The sequence below is a fragment of the Sycon ciliatum genome, chromosome 11 (genome assembly GCF_964019385.1).
Source record: "Sycon ciliatum chromosome 11, ocSycCili1.1, whole genome shotgun sequence".
Classification (NCBI taxonomy): domain Eukaryota; kingdom Metazoa; phylum Porifera; class Calcarea; order Leucosolenida; family Sycettidae; genus Sycon; species Sycon ciliatum.
Window position 1 is genome coordinate 10907153 of NC_088653.1, and position 2293 is coordinate 10909445.

The 2293-nt window shown below is 54.9% G+C and overlaps 1 protein-coding gene across 1 annotated transcript in view; it reads right to left on the reverse strand.

Annotated features, from left to right (window-relative positions):
• Positions 1 to 1087: 1087 nt before the first annotated feature.
• LOC135827078 (uncharacterized) overlaps positions 1088 to 2293 on the reverse strand; it is a 2609-nt gene continuing 1403 nt past the window's right edge. Inside the window, exon 2 of the mRNA XM_065339602.1 lies at positions 1088 to 2293. This exon is cut by the window's right edge and continues 422 nt beyond it. Within this exon, the coding sequence (XP_065195674.1) occupies positions 1088 to 2293 (1206 nt within the window).

A 2293-nucleotide genomic window follows, 5' to 3' on the forward strand; every position in this document is an offset into this window, starting at 1 on the left:
GATGATGCGAACGCATGCCAGCGATTGAAGCCTCTGGCGTACGTCTGAACGGTTGAGGGTGCGTGCCCGCACAGCATCACTTTCGGCAGAAGGTGCATCAGCTTGCCGATAGAGCTGTCCTCCTTCGCTAGTTGCTCCAGTGCCGTCCAACCCGGGATATGTTGTGGGGCTGTAGGGAAGAAGCATAAGACCAGAAGAAGGGACAAGGACAGGGGAAGGGGCGGCCACCACGCCGACAGGTTTGCCGGCATGGTAGTTACCAACATTGGGAGCGTAAGTTAGAATAAGTATCCAGCGAGCAGCAGCACTATACAGCCCCCGTAATGTGGCTTGCGCCAGTTTAGACTTGGAAAAGGAGCGCCCTGCATCGCTGACATTGTGTAGCTACCCTTTTGTGCCAGCGGCAGCCCAGACTCTGTCTACCCCGTTTCACGGTAGTTCAGGGTGGTACGCTGTCTGACCGTGTATGCTATCACACCAACTACCTCGTGTGCAGAAATATTTGACGGAAATCTCGCCTTGCGGTTGTATTGCTCTGGGTAGAAATAGATAGGCCTATATGGCCGGAATTAGTGCGTAAGGGGGAGTGGGGGTTGCTGCTAAACAAAGACAGAGAAGTTGAACATTATACACGAAAATGTATCAGATTGCATGATTGGCAGCATCACCACAGTGAGGATGTGAGTTTATACTGCTGAATGACGCTGACTGACGCTGACCGCTGGCTGATGCTGACCGCTGACTGATGCTGACTGCTGGCTGATGCTGACTGCTGACTGACGCTGACCGCTGGCTGATGCTGACCGCTGACTGATGCTGGCCGCTGACTGATGCTGGCCGCTGACTGATGGCTGATGCTGACTGATGCTGACTGCTGAACGGCGCTGACTGTTGGGTGACGCTGACAGTTGACTGACGCTGCCCGCTGAATGATGCTGGCTTCCGGCCGCTGTTCTTCCGGGTTGTTGTTCGGGATTAAGGCGGCCCTTGCCTGGGGCGGTTGGGCTTGTGCTGGCCGCATCCGCAGACTCTTGCAGCGAGTACTTCGCATGTTGGGCTATCGCTGCCGAAGAGGTTCCACTTACACTCACCCGAGATGAAAAGGTTCTCCCGAGGCGGGATGACCATGATCAACCACCATATCTCGGAAGCCCGCTGGAGACCATAGCAGTGGCCACCATGTGGCCGAAGGCCAGAAAGGGAGGATCAGAGTGCCGTCTGCGTGGCAAGCTTGCATGTGGCGAATCGTGCGGCCGATGAGGTGGATTGGAGGCTCGATCCAATTGTTCTCGTCGTTCCAGCTCACGGAGAATGCGTCCACAGACGTGCAGCCTGGGGACCACCATCTACTGCAGAAGCGCTGCATCTGAGCATTCTGCGGAGTAGCGAAGCGGTCGATTGTATGTGGGCCCCATTTCCGGTCAAGCATTAGGAAGACATCTGGCGTAAGCTGCCAATCGTCCTGGTCCTTCACCTTTGAGAAGAAGTCAGCTCTCTCATTCTCTTCCCGAGGTATCCACTCTGCCCGGAACGTGATACCTTGTCGAATGCAGATGCGGAAGAGTGCCAGGGCTTCGTCGTGAAGATGGGGGTGTTTGCTGCCAGATGCGATTATCGCGACTGCCGCCTGATTATCTGATCGGTGGATCACTTCGCATCCTGACAAGACTGGTAATAGAGATAGTATCACGTATCTAACGGCAATGAGCTCACGGAGAGTGCTGCTTGTTTCACGTACCTCTGGTGGAAGCGGTCCTCTGGCAACGCAGGTGCCGAGCTTTGAAACGGAGTATCCGCCCCACCCAGTTTCGCTGGCATCTGACCAAGTGAGAACTGCAGACGCTGCTACGAGGGGCCTCAGCGGGCGGCCGTGGAATTTATGGAAGCTTTCCGACCAAAACGTGATTTCATTGCGGAGCTGGGGAGTCGCATGTACAATCTCCTCCCACGAGGCGGCTGTGGAGATAGCCTCATACATTGCTCTAGTTTGTAGCTGTGTTACCGTACCGAAAGCTGGGCTCATTGAGATGATGGAACCAGCGATCTTGGCTACTTCTCTGGCTGTGGCATGATCAAGGTTTGTTGTGGTGAGGAGGTGCGAGAGTTTCTCGACACGCGCTTCGGTCACCTTGATGGTGCCCTGGGCCAGGTCAACATGGAAGCCCAGCATGTCTCCCTGTTGTGATGGTGTGAATCGGCTTTTCTCACTGAGAATAAAACCTGATTTCAGGATGTCTGCCCGAACAATATCAGCAAGCTTACTAGCAGCAGTCTGTGACGATTCTGCCCCCGC